This window comes from Hydra viridissima, unplaced genomic scaffold, assembly GCF_058129835.1.
Source record: "Hydra viridissima isolate aposymbiotic clone 2 unplaced genomic scaffold, HvirCarnegie_v1 scaffold_3, whole genome shotgun sequence".
NCBI lineage: Eukaryota > Metazoa > Cnidaria > Hydrozoa > Anthoathecata > Hydridae > Hydra > Hydra viridissima.
Window position 1 is genome coordinate 17,709,193 of NW_028324302.1, and position 17,195 is coordinate 17,726,387.

At 28.8% G+C, this 17,195-nt stretch overlaps 1 protein-coding gene across 2 annotated transcripts in view; it reads right to left on the minus strand.

The window, feature by feature from the left end:
* LOC145180344 (DNA mismatch repair protein Msh2-like) overlaps nucleotides 1–16,343 on the minus strand; it is a 32,172-nt gene extending 15,829 nt beyond the window's left edge. The window contains exons 1-13 of one of the 2 annotated variants that reach the window (XM_090083041.1): nucleotides 15,806–16,343; nucleotides 14,549–14,598; nucleotides 8,216–8,251; nucleotides 8,003–8,090; nucleotides 4,845–4,987; nucleotides 4,594–4,707; nucleotides 4,190–4,276; nucleotides 3,002–3,125; nucleotides 2,746–2,823; nucleotides 2,502–2,560; nucleotides 2,215–2,335; nucleotides 1,686–1,799; nucleotides 1,312–1,373 (exon numbers count right to left, since the gene is read on the minus strand). In XM_090083041.1, the coding sequence (XP_089939167.1) occupies nucleotides 1,312–1,373; nucleotides 1,686–1,799; nucleotides 2,215–2,335; nucleotides 2,502–2,560; nucleotides 2,746–2,823; nucleotides 3,002–3,125; nucleotides 4,190–4,276; nucleotides 4,594–4,707; nucleotides 4,845–4,987; nucleotides 8,003–8,090; nucleotides 8,216–8,251; nucleotides 14,549–14,598; nucleotides 15,806–15,842 (1,113 nt within the window). In that variant the 5' untranslated portion in view covers nucleotides 15,843–16,343. The remainder of the gene's footprint in view (nucleotides 1–1,311; nucleotides 1,374–1,685; nucleotides 1,800–2,214; nucleotides 2,336–2,501; nucleotides 2,561–2,745; nucleotides 2,824–3,001; nucleotides 3,126–4,189; nucleotides 4,277–4,593; nucleotides 4,708–4,844; nucleotides 4,988–8,002; nucleotides 8,091–8,215; nucleotides 8,252–14,548; nucleotides 14,599–15,805) is intronic. The other variant, XM_090083042.1, reaches the window with a different exon arrangement.
* Nucleotides 16,344–17,195: the final 852 nt, after the last annotated feature.

Below are 17,195 nucleotides of genomic sequence, written 5' to 3' on the forward strand. Positions count from 1 at the left end.
TAATATTGGTGTCCTGGAAGAGATTGGAAATATGCAGCACAATAAGTTTCATCGTCAATAATCAAACAAGATTTTTTATAGAGCACAGTTTTTTATAGAGCAACTTTGAACATCGAGTTTGCTTCTTCTTGCTTTTCTTCACGACGAGGAACTTTTTTCTTTTTATAAGATTTATAACCACAATTTCTCTTTACTCTTTGTATAGTGGAAGCACTTGTCTTAAATTTATTCGCTAATGTTTGTACAGAAATCTCCGGTTTTCTAAGGCATCTTTTACCTTTTTACCAAGATCTCGTCTAACAAAACATTTTTTTCTTCCACTTCCTGATTTTCTTATGATTGTACCAGTGTCCTTAAATCGTTTCACAACACTCTGCACTGTTCTAAAAGCAATCTGCAGCTCTTTAGAAGTTGTTTTGTTTGATACACCAGGATTTTCAACGATTAATGCAAAATTTTTTCTCGCTTCTTATCTTGATTTGATGACATTTCAATCATAGCAAATTGTTTTAATAACAGAGTTGTTTAAATATTGAACAACATTAATACAATGACATTTTAAAACAATTAGCTATTTTAAATGATGTACGGTTTCCGTAAACACCACATCAGAACACGCACAGATTTTTTCTGGTACATTTCTTAAATTTTCTTTTAATCTAAAATTTTTTTTACATTTTATATTACCAGAATAACTTATTACTTTTTTACAGGAAAAACCTGGTTAATGTACTTGCATGTGAATTAATGTACTTGCATGTGAATCTTGAAGAAAGTGCTTTTCAAAAAAAAAAAACATTTCCACCTAAGATCCTTTTTTTCTAATAAAATATCCATTAGGCCATTAAATTGGGCAGGGAAAATAGTTATACATTTTCTCAACTTATAATGACACTGTTTCTAGTAGTTATTTAAAGTAGCTCTATACCTTTGTTAGCCTATATTAGAGACTGTACATTGAGGAAGGCAAGAATTTCTTTCTAGCATAAAAAAATTAATTTAGAAAAAAGGACTGCTATATTAAATTTGTAATTTTTTTGAAGATTTCATTGTGATGTTTGTTTTGCAACTGTAATTAACCTATGACCACTAAAAATAAAAAAAAGATTTCTAACACAAGGCATCTAGACAAGTTAATTCTAATTACTTTGGTTGCAGCAATTGACTCCATACTAATCAAAACAACTGATCAGTCAGTGTGCTGAAGCAGGTCCCAAAAATTTATTTATGTAAAATTAACATTCATAAATTTTAGTTTAAATTTATAGTTTAAGTTTACAAATACTAACAAAGTACTTTTTATTACAATACCTGTATTGTCTTCCGAGTATCACTTCTGTTAAAAAAGGCATCCACTATGTCTAATCTTTCTTCTAAAAGTGGCATAATTTATACAAAAGACTCAAAGTCAAATAAATCTTGACTTATCCAGAAATAAAACAGTTTATTAATAAAACTCTAATAGATTTCTAATCAAAAGGAGTCAAAATTTTCTTTTAACTTCCTGATGTGAATAAGCAGATTACTGAACCTTAGTTATATTCACACAAAATGCTTTAACCAACTTTTCTCTTTATCGAGGATAATTTTTTAATAAGAATATGCTTAAAATTTTAAAAATTTGACAACTCCAAAAGTTTTCAAATTGTTATAGTTAAAATGTGAAAAATCAAACAGGCGCTCACCAATCTTCTTATGATCAAGCAATGGTTGTTTAACCCATTGTGCCAGCAGACGCTGCCCTTGGCTAGTCCGACAATTATTCAATAAACCAACCACACTCATTGATTTGTTACCCCCTAAAACTCATACATTAAATCAAATAATATTTTGTTTCCAGAAGTGCATTCTGGCTTTTCAACCCAACAACAAAATATGAATTTAAAAGGTTTTTTTCTAAAGCAATATTAAATATAGAAAGAGTTCAGAATAGGAAAATAAAAGATTTAAATTAAAAAAAACACTTTTTTTCATTTAAATGTTTTTGTTATTTTCCAGTTTATTTCACTTGGGATATATGACTTATCAAAAATTGGAAAATAAAAGATAACAATTTGTACACAGGAATTAAACCTCAAAGGCCAGTGTTGAATTTTTTATATGAAAAAAATTCAACACTGGTATCAATATACTTATCCTTCAAAAAAAAAAAAACTTAATTGGCTCAAATATTAAAGTCTAAATACAAATCAGTAAACAATATCTAACACTTACCATCATCAGCTATAGGCATTATGTTTAGAGCTTTAATGGCTCCAGCATCCAAACGCATGAACTGATTTAAATCAAAAATCTTGATTGAGAATTGGTTAAACACTGATTCATCTGATAAAAGCTAAAAAAAATAATTTAAACAAAAAAAAATGTTAGAATAAACTTTTAATTATCGAATTCTCAGAATTCACTTTAAAAATTTCAATTGAATATTCAAATTCTCACATGTGAGATTTTACAAAAAAAAAAACAAAAAAAAGAAGTTTAAACTAATAGTCTTTACACACTTCAAGGTATTTTATAATAGCTGATAAACACATCATAGCTTGAAGCAAATCAACTTCACCTAAAAATAGTAAAAATTAAAAAACCCAAAAACATCCTTATTAAAAATACATTTAAAACTATTAAAAATACAACAGTTATATCAGCAAACATAAATTTTAAAAAAGTTCTTTTTTATTTTCAGAGAACAAAATCTTTTAAATGAAATCAAAAAGATTTTACACAAAAATAATATAATATACTAACGTAAGGAAGCACTTGAGCCAAATGAAGTCTTTAAGAGTCTATTGAGATCTTGATGGATATCTTTTGATTGAAAATCAACTATAAAGTTACAAGCATATGAATTATGGCTTATGTTAAAAAGTTTTGTATATACTTCATTTCATAGGTTAAATATACCCAAGAAAAGATCTAAACTTTGAGGCACTTGTGTTGGTCACTGTTATTAATGAGATTACTTATAAAAAAAAGACAAAATTAAGTTTTGAAAGAAACTCACTTTTTTTACGCTCAGTTATCAAAACATTTGATCGTTGAAGAACCTGTTGCAGCTTCCCACCATTTTCAACACAATCTTGATGAGTAACAATACATTCTTTAACACCAATTTGCAAAATAAATGCCTATAAGAAAATGAATAACTAAAATAAAAACACTATTTGTCAAAAGACGAAGGGTTGCACAAAGTCTGGCATAGATTCTATTACGTTAGGAAAGTTTGATTTTTTTGCTTTATTTTTTTGAATCCACTAAAGGGTATAAAACCATCAGAGCCATCTGTACTTTAACTTTCAATCAGCTACTTTGAATATTAAGTTGTAAGCCCATCAAAAAATGTTCATTTTTCAAAAATATTAAACACATTTTTTATTTTCATGAACTTCAGTATGTAATGTATTTTTGAAACAGTTATTGGATTATAACATTTTAGATGTTTTTCTCTCCTAAAATGCCCCCTCATTTTAAAAAACTATCCTTTTGAGATATTTCTAAGAAATTATACTTTTGAATTTATACTTAGTTACCATTTTTGATTTCCAGGTAGAAGGCTGAGTAGTTAAAATAAAATACTCAATGTGATTTATCACATTAGCACAAAACATTGGTTAGAAAAAATGGTAAAACTCTAAAAGTTCCATAAAGCTCATTTATGGACCCTGGCTGTTCAGACCTTCTACTCTCAAAATAGAAAAAAGCTACTTTGTCATCTCAATTTTAGTTAAATATGTAACATTTTTAAATAATTATAGTCAAACCAAAACAAGCAAAAAATGACTAAACAATGAGCAACCTTTCATTGAAATTACAACTTATTTCATCTGTTGACTATAAAGCCTAAAAACTAAATTTATAAACTAATTTAATAAAAAAATTTGCATTTTATGGCAAGAATTTTTAATCATACTTAAAAAATTTGAAAGAGCAGGGGTGCAGAATTCAAATTTTTTGTGTTTGTTATTTTAAAATAATAGTCAGGATTTAAATTACAAGGCAGTTGCAGAATTTTATGGAGATCCAATTGCCCCGAATAAGTTGGTATTAAATTCTAAATCACTTTTTATAAAATTATAATAATTAGAAGGCTTTGTAAGATTAAACTTTAAAAAATAGTAATCTATAACAACCTTTTCATGAAAAAGCACTAATAAAGTTTTAGGACTTTGAAATATCAATTATAAATCTGAACCTCTAAATTTGTGAACTGGTCATTGTCAACAAATTCACAGACATTAAGCATTCTTTCAGTCAAGTCCACAAAAGCTGCTCCTAATAACTAAATAAAAATATAAACTTTACAAGAAAAGGTAAAAAAAAAAAAAAAAAACTCACAAGACTCACATTTAACATGCATACAATCCTCTGAATAAAACAACTAACAATTCTGAACTTGTCGATCACATGTTTTACCCTGAAACAAGGTAAAACATGTGATCAAAAATTTTTGCCAAGATTTTTTTTCCCCCACATATAACAAATGCGCCAATTTTTCAAAACACATAATGGCAAAAAAAAACTATCTAGAACAACTTAATGTGAAGTAATATAAGGAATAGTTTAATGTCTATAGTGTATATATAAAGTATAAAATACTTTTTGACCACATCCATCAGTGGAAAGTTTTAAGCTCAAAATAACAGCCATGTCAGACATTTCATTGTTACCAAAAAGCATTTCTTCAAACTGCTGCAGGTTTCCAGGTGATGCCTATGCACATCAACACATTACTAATATTACATACATTAACATAGACCAAACAAAAATATGAAAAATCACCATAACATTGAAAGACATAACATTTCAAGAAATCAATTTTGCTTAGGAAAAACAAATTTAGAAATTACCTTTCCAACAAGATCCCATTGGTTGGATTTCCCACTTTTGTTTCTATAAAGTTCAACTCTGTATTGGCGAATGAGAAGTAACTCTCGTATAAATTTCTCAAAATTATTTTTACTCAAAGCCACTGAGGCAATCTTTTTATGACCTAGTAAAAACATTCAATTGTAAGAAAAAAAACGCCTTTTAATTTTTTTAAATTTTTAATCAAATCAATTTTTAAATCAATTTTTAATCAATTAAGAGAATGAAAGCAAGGTTTTGTGAAGCCAGTTTGGAAATTTGGCTGCCATCTTGGTTAACCCAAAACAATTTCACAGAACTTAGGACTTTACTTCAAACTTTGTTAAACTAAATCAAAACATTCCAATGATTGCAATTAAATGATTGAATAACTGGTCAATTTATGTTTGGCAAATTATACTATGATGTAAAGAATTATTTGCTAACTGATAGTCTTCTTCAGTTCATTCCAATGACTTTTGAAATACTGAAACAGACATTCAGATAGCTGTAAGGGTCTGCGTCTCGTTATTTTTTTAAATCGAGACAAGACGAGACGATCCTAAAAGCTTTGTCCCGATTAGTGACAAATATCGAGACAATTTTCAATTTTCAGTCGAAATCCGGGACGATACCGAGACGAGACGAGATGTCCCGGACAAAAAAGGAGCTTTACAATTTCCCGGAATTTACATCTTTTTAACGAGACATAACGAGACATAACAAGATATACTAGTTAATCTTTAATGTGAAATTTAAATTATGAATTTCTGACACAATTACCATTATTTATTTCAGCTGCTATTATTGATATTGTTATACCATCTACATAAACACAGCTTTATAAAAGTTAATGGTAGCAACTGAAATCAGGGGGAAAAAAATATTTTTGGGATAGTATTTAACTTTTTCCACTAAAATATCGTGTAAGAAGTGGATAAATATATGTCCAATGGCTAAGTTTCTGATCATTTAATATTGTTTACCGCCGAGGTCAGTATTCACTTCTAATGCAAGAGTTTGTTTTACACTCATATTTAAGGGAAAGATTTTATCCAAAGTGTCTTTAACTTTTTTGATCAATAAAACGTTTGACTTTTTTTAAAAAGTGTACTTTTTGCAGAGACTAACAAGAGAGCATGATGTTCAATACCTAGTTCTTTTTTCCTTTGCTCTCTAAGGACCACCCATTGTTTATGGCGTTTTCCAGAACCAAAATGGCTACTTTTATTGGTCATAAGATTTTCTTGAAGCCATTGGTCTTCTTTTTCTATAAAAGAATCATAATTTCTACCACATTGTTTTAGTTTTTTTCTTCACTTTTGAAATAAATCTATCTAAAGTAGCATTAGTTTATGTTCTATTTGCTAATTTCTTCAGTTTTATTTGGTTTCCTTAAGTAAATCCTTCCAAAATGGTAATTTATCCACTCCTAATTCACGTATATTCGGGATAAGATCTAACCTTTTTGTTGTTGTTGTTTTTAAAATCATTAATATATATCAGAAACATTTTTAAGTACTCTGTATCATTTTTCATTTTACACTGTTTAACATTTTATGTTATAACTTCTTTGACAATTACCACATGACGTTCCCTATAATGTTTAAGTAAATGTTACTTGTATATTATACAGGAAATATTGAAGTTGTTAAGTAATGCTATTTTTTAAAATATCTAGCACCTCTTGAATAGTAAATCATTATTCAAATTAAAACATTTAAACAAATTTCTATGTAGCGTATGATGATAAAAATGTTTCTTGAAACTATATTTGATATGTTGAAACAAGTCATACAAGTAAAAAACTCAAATTCAAGATACAAGTAAAAAACTCAAATTCAAAAAATATATAAAGTTACAAGATTATCTTCAAAGTAAATATAGACTTTAACTTAGATTAAAAGTTCTCCATTTTTACAAAATAAAAATCTCTTATTTTTTAGATTTCTTTGAAAATAATTTTAAATTTTTAACTTCTTTTAATCATAAATTGTAAAATATAAGTTTTATTAAAAAACTGTTTTTACTTTTTAAATAAATGATCATTCTAATTTAATATTATTTAAAAAAGAGCACTATATTTACCAAAAAACTGTGAGGGTTTTAGTGCCATTTTTTTGCTGTTTTGAGTCACTGTGCGTCATTTCTGGCTGGCAAAACAAACTTGGTTGGCAAAAAATTTTCTTCACTGTGAAAGCGCGAGTAAGATATCTAGTTAATATTAAGGGTCTGCGTCTCGTTATTTTTTTCCAGGAAACTTCTCGTCTCGTTACGCTTTTCCTGGTTCATTTCAAGAAAACGATTCCGAGACGCAGACCCTTAGTTAATATAATTGATCTGTCTCGTAACGTTTCGTTATTATCCGGGACACAGTTTTTAAATTCCGAGAAAAAAATTATGTCCCGTTTTATATCTTTATTCCGGGATAATTGTTTCCTTTGTCTCGTTATTTTTTTCCGGGAAATTTCTCGTCTAGTTACGCGTTTCCCGGTTCATTTCGAGAAATCGATTCCGAGACGCAGACCCTTAGATAGCTGTATTTCAACAGGCTACTAGCAGATACTATATTTCAGATAGTATGAAAGATTCTTGTGAAAATAAAACCAAATGTTTGTAAGTTTAATATAATAAAAGTATATACATGTAAATATACATTACAAATATATATTTACATGTATATAAAATAATAAGCTATAACTTAATTGTATGTATATAAATGCATACATATACATATTACTATCATAACATATAAATATATATTTATATGCTATCATAGTGATATGCATATATATATATATATACATATATATATTAACATATATACTGTGCTATCTCCTGTGCATTAAACTTCCTTGCATTAGACATTCTGAAATGGTAACTTAGAAAAAACTGACCTCTTTCATACTTTATTTTATTTCAGGTAAAAAACATTAGGTAGACTATGGGAAAATGAGCAGTTATTTCTTAACAGCTTGCTTCAGTTACAAGCTTTTAAATAGTATGACAGTTCATTAAAATAGAGATTTGGATTAAAATCAGATAAACAGGTCCAAATAAATTTATTCAACACTTTGGAACTTTAAGCTTTTTTCTTTGTTAACATTAAATAAAAAGACTTTTTTCTGAATGATTTAAATAAAAATGACTGAAAAGTCACCTGATCCCAACTCTTTGATAACAGATGCTGTTTTAAAAAGTTCCTTTGCAGCAAATATGGCATCCTCATTGTGCACTGTATAAAACTCCTGCAAAATAACATCAAAAAAAATTAAAGAAAGTTATTTTGAAAAGTGCAAGTATCCAATAAAAAATTTCATTAATAATTTAATTCATTAAAAAGTACAAATAAAATTAAGATAAATATACACACCCCTCGGTCAAAAAAACGAACTGTTGTATGTGGTTTCTGTAAATAGTAAAACAAAGTATAAATTTGATTATTTTCAACAACTTTTTTTTAAGTGTAAGAAAGTTTAAGTTTAATAAGCAAATTTCTTACTACTAACTCAACACAAAATTAAGTAAACAATAGCATTAAAAATAATAGTTATGGAATTGATATTTTGTGAATTGAAAGGGCACTGATTTTTTTTAGAGATACACATGAAGTTGCATGTTCAAAGTGTTGCTTTTAATTACATTAAAAATTCCAATTCTAATTAACAGAGTTGCACTGACTGTAACTTTACAAAACAAATGGAGGATTATGAAAAATGGATTTTAGGAAACTGGCCAGCAGAATATTCAAGCAACATGGTTAAATTGAAACATTTTTGACTTATCAATACCTAGTGTTACCACCTCTTGATGTTATTACAGCCTGACAGCACTGTAGCATACTTTCAATTAGAAGTCTAATCATTTCTTAAGGGATACCTTCCCAAACGCAGATAAGACCTTGTTGCAGCTTTCTGTTAGGTGGTGGATGTTGGCTTCTAACACAGCATCCCATTATGTCCCAAAGATGCTCTATTGGGTTCATATGCAAGCTGCCCCCTCCAAAACTTGAATATTAACATTATTTAATTATTTAGTAACAATGTGCCGTATGTGGTCTAGCATTACCCTGCATAAGAAGGAATCTATCTGCAATGTACAGTGCAAAAGGTACCACAAAAGGTTTTAAAATGTCTGCTATGTATCGTTGAGAAGTCAGACGTCCACCATCAACAATAAAAAGCTCTGTGCGAGCTGTTAAAGATATTTTGCCCCATACCTTCAATGAGCTGCTTCCATGTAAAGTGGTTTCTCGAATGTTACAAGCAAAATATCTTTCATTTGGTATTCTATACAGCTTAGGGGGTTATCAGAACTTACAAGGCAAAACTTTGACTCATCTGTAAATAAGACCTGTCCCCATACATGTATTTCCCAATTCATCTGCCTCCTTGCAAACACCAGTCTGTTTCTTTGGTGGTCTACAGACAATCTGGGACCAGTAGCTGCTGGCTGAGGTCGTAAATTTAAAGCATGAAATCTTCTGATAGTTATCTTTTCTACTGTTAAAACAACTCAAAAGTAAATTGGCTGGCCAAAATCAAAAAAGTCAGAAATTTACACCTGGCTGCATGAAAAATTGTTCCTTAACATATTCAATGTATTATTTTTAAAAAAGTGTTGTAGAATGATTTTGAGCCGAATTTGTTTCAAGGATTCACATTTTTACACTGATGTACTATTGCGGCAGAAAGTAAGTATACACCCTACCCAAATCGTAAAAATAATAGTTTAATGTGGTATTTCTTATTTTTAGAAACATAATAGAAGCAATTATTGCATTCTGTGAATTTACTTAATCAATATTCTTTGCACTTCCTGTTTACAATAGCAAGTGTGACTCATGTTGTGTAGTAAAAATTAAACTTTAAAGAGTTAACTTTGTATTGTTTAATTGTGCAAATTTTGAAGACAAGGTTAGTAATTGTTTTACAATGTTATAGTATTGTTATTATAATTAAGTTTTTAATAACAATTAACAAATAACTTTTTTTTATTGTCCTAAAAACTTTCAAAATGGTTCTGACCAGTTTTGACTTTAGGCCAAGTCATTAATAAATTATTATTATCCATTGTTGAGATGCATGTTGGGTTTTAGAGAATTTTTAGTTACAATTTGTTAGTTTAAGCTAATACTGATTAATTGATGTCTTTGGTTTTTTATTATTCATATTTGGCCATTTGTCTGATATATTTTGTGTAATTATTCATTTTTATATTTGAAGGTATGCCCAAATATCATCGACTGACAACAGAAGAAAGACTTCGCGCAGTGTTCTTGACAGAAACAGGTGCAAGTTTAAGAAAAATAGCCAGAGAACTTAAAGCAACACCAATGGGTATTGAGAAAATAATAGATAAACATATCGAAACTGGTTCAACAGCTGATAAGAGGCAATCTGGAAGACCAAAGAAAACAACTCCACACACTGACAGAGTGTTAGTTCGAATGTCCTTGCAGGATCGTAGACTCACTGCCCCTCAACTCGGTCGAAAACTTTCTGAAGAACATGGGGTTACTCTGGCAACTCGAACTGTACGTCAGTGCCTTCTGAAAGCAGGTCTTCGTGGATGTGTGGCTGCAAAGAAGCCACTGCTTTCAGCTACAAACGTTCGTCGACGATTGGCATTTGCCAAAGCACACAAAGACTTGACAGTAGATGATTGGAAACATGTCCTGTTCAGTGATGAAAGTTCTTTTGAGTTGTTCCTTAGTTCCAAACAAGTAATTGTGCGAAGAAGAGTTGGTGAAAAATTCAGTAAAAACTGTATTGCGCCAACTGTCAAGCATGGAGGAAAGAGTTTAATGATTTGGGAGTGTATATCTGGCTATGGGCTTGGGCACCTTTATCGATGTACTGGAAGTATGAACCAACACCAGTACATTGATGTACTACAAAACACAATATTTCCTTCTGCTAGTGCACTGTTTGGGCAACTTAACTCGTTCTTCTTTCAGCATGACAATGCACCATGCCACAAGGCCAAGACTATCACAGATTTTCTTCGGCGTAATCAGGTGGCAGTACTTGGTTGGCCTGCTCAGAGCCCGGACATGAATCCGATTGAAAATTTGTGGAGCGTTATGGCAAAGAACATTGAAGGAAAGAGGCCATCTAACTTGGATAGTCTTTGGTTAATTTTGCAAGATGCATGGAACAATATTGATGATGTTACAATTACTCGCCTGTTTGAGTCAATGCCAAACCGTATGAAACATGTTATTAAAGCGCGAGGTTACCATACTAAATATTGATCAAACTGCATGTTCTTGATACAGAGTGTTGTTTTTGATGATTCTGATAAATAAAAATTGTGTTTGCAACAATTTACAGTGTTTTTAATTGCTTAAAATAATAAATGTATGCAAAACTCAATGGTGTATACTTACTTTATGCCGCTATAGTATCTCCAAAAAAGATATTTTAGTGTTAAAATTTGGATTTAGATGGGGAGCATTTTTGTCAACAAAAGTATTTTTTGCTTTCAAAATATAAATCAATTATTGCATATAATTCATTTTCCTTTTGGTGCAGTGAAATAGATAAATAATGAAAAAAAAGAAAATAATGAAGATAATGAAAAAAAAACTAGCCTTGGAACCAATTCAGAGAATGGTTGCTTCTTATTCAATTTATAAACAAGTTTTTGATGAGTTTAAAAAACTTCAAAAATTTTGTTTCATACAGCCTCATCCTAAAATTAACCTAACATTAACCTTTTGATTAAAAAGTGTAATGGAGTTTTTTAAAAATTTTGTAAATATATTTGATTTACCTTCATAAGTATCTGAAGATAATATAAATATAACTTTTTTCCTCATTCAGCAGCAGCATTGATTATCTTGACTGTTTCAATTAAAAACTTCATTTTCAAATAGTTTCAAACTTCTTCCCATCCTAAAGGAGGAGGTTTGAGCCATTTACCATTATTGTTCAAATTAAGAAAGAGCAATCAAGATTGTTTCCCAATATATGACAAAAGCTCTGAGCTCTCTTAAATGGACGGTTTTCCAGAACTGATAGCAAGTGGCTTTCTCAAAACTATCAACTTTAATGTAATTTTAGTTTTTTCATTTGTAGAAAGATTATTAGAAAAGAGACTGAAAACTGACATCCTGCAGCTAGATATCAAAAGTGCCTGTTAAGAACTTTTTGAGCTGCAGCAGAAAAGCCTGAGATTTTTTCCAGACCTCCAAGATCTTTGTATAACTGCATATTATTAACTGGAACATCAGGACTATTTGTTTCTTTTAGCCAGGTTTTAACATACAAAAGTGAGCTGAAAGTCCAAAAAAAAAAATTTTACTTTACTACATCAGAATTAAGTAAATCTTCTTTAAAAATAAACATCTTCAGTACATACAATTTATGTGACATCCATCTGTCTTGATAATTCGCTCCACAAGTTTTTCATATTTTAAGTTCTGGTATGTCTAACAGATTAAATGCTAATTCTGCAGCTTAATTATAACTATCTCATGGATGCTTAGATTTTACTTCTTTCTCTAAGAATACAAAAGCTTAGTCTGGTTTATTTTTGAGGGAAAAAATTCCAATATATTGGGATCCATTTAGGTTTTTAAGTGAAACCTTCTCTGAGTAAAATCCATTCTTTCTCAAAATCTTTGAAATCTATATTAACATCAACATTTGCTTTTAAATAAAATTGTTCCAAAATATGATGGCAACATACTAGTTAACAGAGTTTCCATTAATTTGCATTCCTCTAGAAGAGTTGAAGCACTATTCTTAAGCAATTTATTACAAGCATCAAAAACCTTGGTGACAATTTTAAGATCCTTTTCCTTTAAGTTTTTTAAGTCTCCCTTAACAAGCCATGTACCAAATTGTGTAGGTTTTATTGATATTATTTTGCCTTAAACATAATTAGGAAAACCAATGTGGCAACTGATACTCTGTCTGCAGTTTCTGTTATCATTGGATGAAAAATAAAGTTTCTTAGTAAAACCAGAGTGATAGTTACTGATCTAGTATCTATCCTTGACTTAGGATCACTTTTAAGAGAGTTGCAGAACCCATAGAACTACTAAGTCACTGCTATAACGAACTAACTGACCAGTTTCTTTACTATTCATTTTTATTCTCTTTTCTTTATCAGTTCCAATCTGTTTCTTTTCTATTCTTTGTTCTCCATTTTTTCTCCTAACACTGGAGTCTAGCACACTTTTACATCAATTCCTCCAGTTTTTATTCAAATTTTGAGAGCTGTAAACCAGACAATATCTTCATCTGCATCTTTAGCTGGTCTGGTTTTTCTAATGTCATCTTGCAAGAAGTAATTCCAAAAATGTCACTAAATATTTGAGGGAAGCTCTGTTTAAGTAAATTTTCCTTATTGAAATGCTTATTTTTAGATTTTGCAAACAACCTCTATTCATCATGTAGCTTTGAAAGATTTTCAATACTTGCCTTGCTTATAGGGAATATCAGCTTTATCCCTTTAATTGAGAAGCTTTGTTCAAGCTAGGAAAAGTAAATTCTTCTCCAGTTTCAACGGATTTCAACAAGCATGATCTTGGATTTATCTTTTTACATCACTGAGCCATTAATACTTTTTGAAGTATTTTCAATAATGTAATTGCTTATAGGGAATATCAGCTTTATCCCTGAAGAGTTTTATCAACTTTATCCCAGAAAAGTTTTGAGTGACTTACTTAAAGGGAATATTGGTTTTATCCCAGGAGACTTTATAGTAAGATTTTTAGATTTCAAAATGTTGCTTTAAGCATGCACTTCCTCTCTAACCTTAGAAAAGTCTCCATAGCAACTATCAATAATTTGAAACAAATTAAATTAAAACTTTAAACAAACTTTCAATGACTTAAAATGTCACACTTTAAATAAACTTTCAATGACAAAAAATATTGTTAAAAAATAGTGTTAACTCTAACTGGAAAATTTTGTAAAGATTTCTAGTAATGGTCAGAGAGCTTGTTTTTAAATCTTCTAAAGGATATCAAACCAACAATGTATTATTTATTGACAACACTTTCATGCATTTCTTTTTCACTGATTTTCCTTATTTTTTTGATTTGATCTCTCTTTTTTTTCTGTTTAAGAGGTGGCATTCTTTCAATTGTCTTTTTTAATTTGAAATATATATAAACTGTAATTTAAAACAAAATGAGCATATTGCATTCATAAATTAATTTTTATGCCTTGTTTATTATTATGCCTTGACATGAACTTTGTTTGCAATAATAAAAAAAAAAAAGCACAATAAATTAATAAGTATTTTGCAGAATATTTTAAAAATTGGCTTCATGGAAGACATTGAGTTTCATAACTTGAGTTTTATGGAAGTATTGTCATAGAAAAATTTGTTTAATTCAATGCCATGAAAACATTGCAATAGTGCAAATAGTTACAGACATACACACACATAAACATATATACATGCATATATTATATCAGACTAACAACAAGAGTCTACCTTTATTTCTTTATTTGTGCTAAATCAGTGAAATATGTTGCTGAGGTGGAAAAATGTACCTGCTTTTGCCTTGAAAAATACTGGCTATATTTAAAGATAAATGTGACATTTATCTTTAAATATAGCCAGTATTTTTCAAGGCAAAAGCTGGTAGTATAGGGTGGTATATTTTTACCAAACTTGGAACTCCAATGTTTAATATTAAGAGTAATACAATTTTTTGTATCTAGTAAAAGAAACTAAATCTTACTTCTCCAAGTGTGTTTAAGTAAGACAAAAATCCATGCTCTCCAATATTTTCTAAATGGATTAAGCAATTATAAGTTACAACAAATAAAGAAGTTAAATAAGAAAAATGATTGTCAATTACTTCACTTATTAAAAGACTGCGGGTCATATATACAGCTATATTAACTTTTTAAAAGTTTTTTCTAATCAATACAAGGATTTAAATTCAATAAAGTGGATCAAAATATATAAGTATGTATGTATGGTATGATCTTATATGCATAGCTTACATATGTAAAACCAATGAAAGCTAGCAAAAAAGAAATTTATGCAAGTAACTTAATGCAAGGAACTGAAAATACTTTTTACTTTAACTTTTATTCAAATTTATCTTTTTACGAAGAAACAGCAAGAGGTACAGTTGCACTTACAATAGCTATATATATATATATATATATATATATATATATATATATATATATATATATATATATATATATATATATATATATATATATATATATATATATATATATATATATATATATATATATATATATGTAATGATTGTTATTTAAATTTATAATTTGTGTTATTGCTGTCAATCTATAAGATGCTAATCACACAGCTTATTAAAAAGCTTACTAAATTCTATTCTTTTTTTAGATACATCAAACACATTTAGGCTAATAATTGTTAAAAGATAACTTTTTAATAATAAAAAATTGAAAAGGATTTTTATGAGATATAATACAGCACCATCTAGCAGTGGTAGTGATAAATGACTATTCTTTATTTACTACTGTAAAAAGAGCTAGAGTAGCTTATAAAAACTTTAAGACACAACTGTTAACTAAGCATAATTATAAGTTTAAACAACTTGAAATGATTTTTCACTCATAACAGTCAACATATGCATATTGGTTATTTTTATTTATTATTATGCTAGGCCAGCTGTACAACCAATACAAAAGTAAATAAACATTAGTTTTATACTTTCACTTTTCTATACATGTAAATTCAAAAATTTGAATAAGTCTAACTGTAGTTGATTTTCTTTTGAGCCTATGGTACTTAACCTTTAACTAGCTAGTAATTGTGAATGACTCCACTATATACAACACTATATAGCTCTTTGCGACAATTTACACAGAACTTCTGATAAACTACTTTTAAAAAAAGTTAATTTTACAATCAAAAAATTATTCTATAAATTAAGTAGTAGTGTTTATTTATTGATGAAAAGTTATATACATAGAACATAGTAATGATTTCTAACCAAAAGACATTTCTTGAACAGGTTGCACTTCAGCCATGATTTGTTGATAAGCCTCGAAGCCACGTGCGTTTACGCGCTTCAATTTTTAAAATAAGCACAATTTTCGAAATGATTAAAGTTTGTTTAAATACAAACACTTCAGTCTGGTTAACTCGAATACTTGATAACTGGAGCTTTTATAATGTGAACTTTTTAAAATGTAGAACTGAAAATCATATCTCTTTAAACAATTAGTCAATTGTTTTTTATTTTTAAATCCCTTTGAATGGTTTTTCTACTTCATTATAATGTCCTTTCATTTTGTGAACTTTTTATTTCTTTTAAGTAATAAAAGAATATACATGTGTTCACTGGCATAGAAAGTACCTCTAAATCTCTCTAATGGGATTTGCTTGGAGCATCTAATAATAATTTCAATGGATGCTAAAATGTGGACAAGTATTCTAGCATTGACAAGTAAGTGTGGACAAGTATTCGAGCATGAGCATTCGCAGTATTTGATAACTTGTTGTTACTCTATAAATATTCTTCTTGTTCTAAGTTAAAGTCTGATGTGTAAATACTTAATGTGTGTACTTTAAAATATTTGCACTTTAAGATAAATATTTAAGTTTACAAATGAGAAACATGAACAAAGAACTTATCTTTCAATGTTAGGACGATATATTTGCATTTTTAAATTAAATTTTTTTTGTTTATGTTTTCTTTATAAAAACGAAGATAGAACGCTGACAAAAATTCATTCATCATTTTGCATAGTATCCACTTAAGATTTTCAGTCCTATCATAAATGCCAGTCGCCTTTTTTTTTGGAGGAGGGTTTCTATAACCATTGCTATGGCGAAGCATATGTCCATAGAAACGTAATACCCATTAGTGAATGAAATCTCTCATCCAAGGGTCTCAATCCAAGAAGATATCGGGAGGCTCCTCCAATAAAAAAAAATATTTCTAAAAGGTTTTTAATATTCATTTTTTAAAGGCAATTCAATCTTTTTACAATATGTTTATCAGTATAATTTTTTATTTTTAACAATTCTAAAATGTCAAAAAATGTATAAATTATATTTGTTTTTAATTTACTTCAAAGTCCATATTTCAAAATATTATAATTTGATATTTGCAATATAAATATTTATATAAAGTAATGTTTATAAGATACTATAAATATTTAATATGGCATTTTAAATTGCGTATTTAAATTTTTGAATTATTCTATTTTTAGACGCTCAATTCTTTAGCCATTGACCTTCATTAGACTGTTCAGTAATTTTTGAATTAAAGCTTTACTTATTTTTAGCTTTAGAAAAAAAGCAGACTGTCTCCTATTCTCCTTTTTTTTTTTTTTTTTTTTTAGCTTTTTTATTTTTCCTTTTCTTTTTCTTTTTGA